A 2284-nucleotide genomic window follows, 5' to 3' on the forward strand; every position below is an offset into this window, starting at 1 on the left:
CAGGTCAAGTGTACATGCAGCAGCTCTCAGGTAAAAGGTCGAGTGTACGTGGAACAACTCACTCAGGTCAAAGTTCAAAGTACGTGCAACAACTCACACACGCACTATAAGATTCGTCAACTCATACATAGGTCCATTGACACACACTCTTACACAGATGTGCGCACATTCACAAATGACTATGAAAGATTCTTTTACAATATAGGAGTGTGCTTTTATCAATGTACATTTGGACACAATAGAAGACATTTCTCTCCTCGTATCTGCAGCCTCGTTAGCAACACACGCGCTCACACAGAGATTGAGAGAGAGAGAGAGAGAGAGAGAGAGAGAGAGAGAGAGAGAGAGAGAGAGAGACAGAGAGAGACAGAGAGACAGAGAGAGAGAGACAGAGAGATAGAGAGAGAGAGAGAGATAGAGAGAGAGAGAGAAAGAGAGACAGGGTGTGTGTATCAGAGACAGAGTGTGTGTATCAGAGACGTGTATTATGATATCCAAGACTGGGCTCTCCTGAAGTAATTTCGCTTTACTATGGAGCGCACCAATTAACTAAATTTGGAACCAAAGGAAGTTAATTGGAGGGAAAAATTTGTGCAGACAATCGACTACAGAGAGACTGATGATCTCTGCCCTGCATTTGTGTCTCCAGCGAGGATTTTATAGAGGGAAAAAAGTGGCGTCCATAACAGTAACAGAGCAGGGTCTAGGATATTACAATTCAAGTCTATGAGCAGCCATGATAGTGCCTTATCTAGGATAATATGTGAGGTATCGTGTTGAAATCTGGCGCTATTCAAAATAATCAAATAGGAGAAACTTGCATTTTTTTCCGCCAGGTCGACAATTTTTTATCGAATTTTTGTTTTTTGGCTTAAATCCTTTTATGTCCATATAAAAACATAGTTCCATATGAATTGTACTGAAAGAAGTTGATTAACGGCACAAAAAATGTAAATTTTCAGTTGCTGAGGACTCTCAGGCTATGGAAGTTACCAAACTTTGGCGGCAATTTTTTCGATAGTTTGACCTCTGAAACCAGGTTACTCTGACCTCCTTCAATCACAAATATTTCGACTTCTATTCAACATAGATGGTATTTTTTTTCTCCAGAAGCAAGGCAAATGGACAGGCATTAAGATTTTACTGATAACCCCATATGCCTAAGAGTTGACTAGCGCCTGATTCCACCAGGTCGTGACACATGTTATAATTCAAATCTATGGGTGGTCACGACAGAGTCCGATCTAGGATATTATAATATAAGTCTATGATGGCGCACGGATAATCAGAAATGTCCAAACTGTGGTATCGTGTCGTAAATGTTCATTTGGACAGAAACCAAAACGTTTCTCTCACAGAGCGTTTTTGTCCTCACAGAAACCAGGCAATCCCTCACAAAGCCCGGGTGTATGTGCACCAACCAAAAATCTGGCTCGTCCCGAGATCTGAACCCCAGTCGCACACACGCACATCGTCCAGCCAGACCGTGGACTGTCCATCACATCACCCAGGCTAGTTTTGTCAAAGATCGTACATAACAAGATAGTTCACTCAGCCCAAAAATTGTCCGCGGAAGTCCGCATATTGGTTCAGATGGCGCTGCAGTCTTTGTTTTGAAGTTCTCTTTCGTTTCTCCAGAAGAAGAATAAGAATAGCACTGCTTGTTAGTTTTACTTTTATTGTTATTCGCACAAGTAGGGTAACTCTGTTCGCCAAGTCCGCACATTGTCGAAGAGGGCACCACCGAATTTTGAAGAAAGTTGTTTAAAATTGGCTCAAAGAGAGGAGTGGACCATCTTATTATGTACGATCTTTGGTTCCGTCAAGCTTGCGTTGCGTTCACTGATGAGACCCACTGCGGAATTCGTGTGTTGTGTTCAGTACCAGAAAAAGTCAGCACGAACCACCGTGGGGAGTGAGAAAATGGCTGTTGAAGCACAGCATGTCAAAGGTCACGACCTTGAGAGTAGGCGTAGAGGAAGCGGTCAGTCGAACTCCACGAAGACGTAGATGAGCCAGTAGGTCATGTTGAACATCACAAAGGCCAGGGGGAACACAAACCGGGCCATCCTGGGAATACAATAGGTTGCACAGGTGAAAAAAAGGACAAGAAAAAACATATTATGTTATATCATCATCATTCAGTGCCAGATCTGCGACAGACATCGGCGATCATGGTTTTCCATTCATTCCTTTGCTCGATGCTCTCAAAAAAGCTACGTTTCCGTGATCCTTTCCTGTTACCCATTTGTTTAGGTTCCCTAAGTATGTTGTTCTGGGCCTA

At 42.9% G+C, this 2284-nt stretch overlaps 1 protein-coding gene across 1 annotated transcript in view; it reads right to left on the minus strand.

The window, feature by feature from the left end:
* Nucleotides 1-1749: 1749 nt before the first annotated feature.
* Nucleotides 1750-2284, minus strand: part of LOC101859788 (gamma-aminobutyric acid receptor subunit alpha-3-like) — a gene marked incomplete in the record, with an annotated part of 175432 nt that continues 174897 nt past the window's right edge. Inside the window, 1 exon segment of the mRNA XM_035970178.1 lies at nt 1750-2071. Within this exon segment, the coding sequence (XP_035826071.1) occupies nt 1986-2071 (86 nt within the window).

Source organism: Aplysia californica, unplaced genomic scaffold (assembly GCF_000002075.1).
Source record: "Aplysia californica isolate F4 #8 unplaced genomic scaffold, AplCal3.0 scaffold00231, whole genome shotgun sequence".
Lineage (NCBI taxonomy): Eukaryota > Metazoa > Mollusca > Gastropoda > Aplysiida > Aplysiidae > Aplysia > Aplysia californica.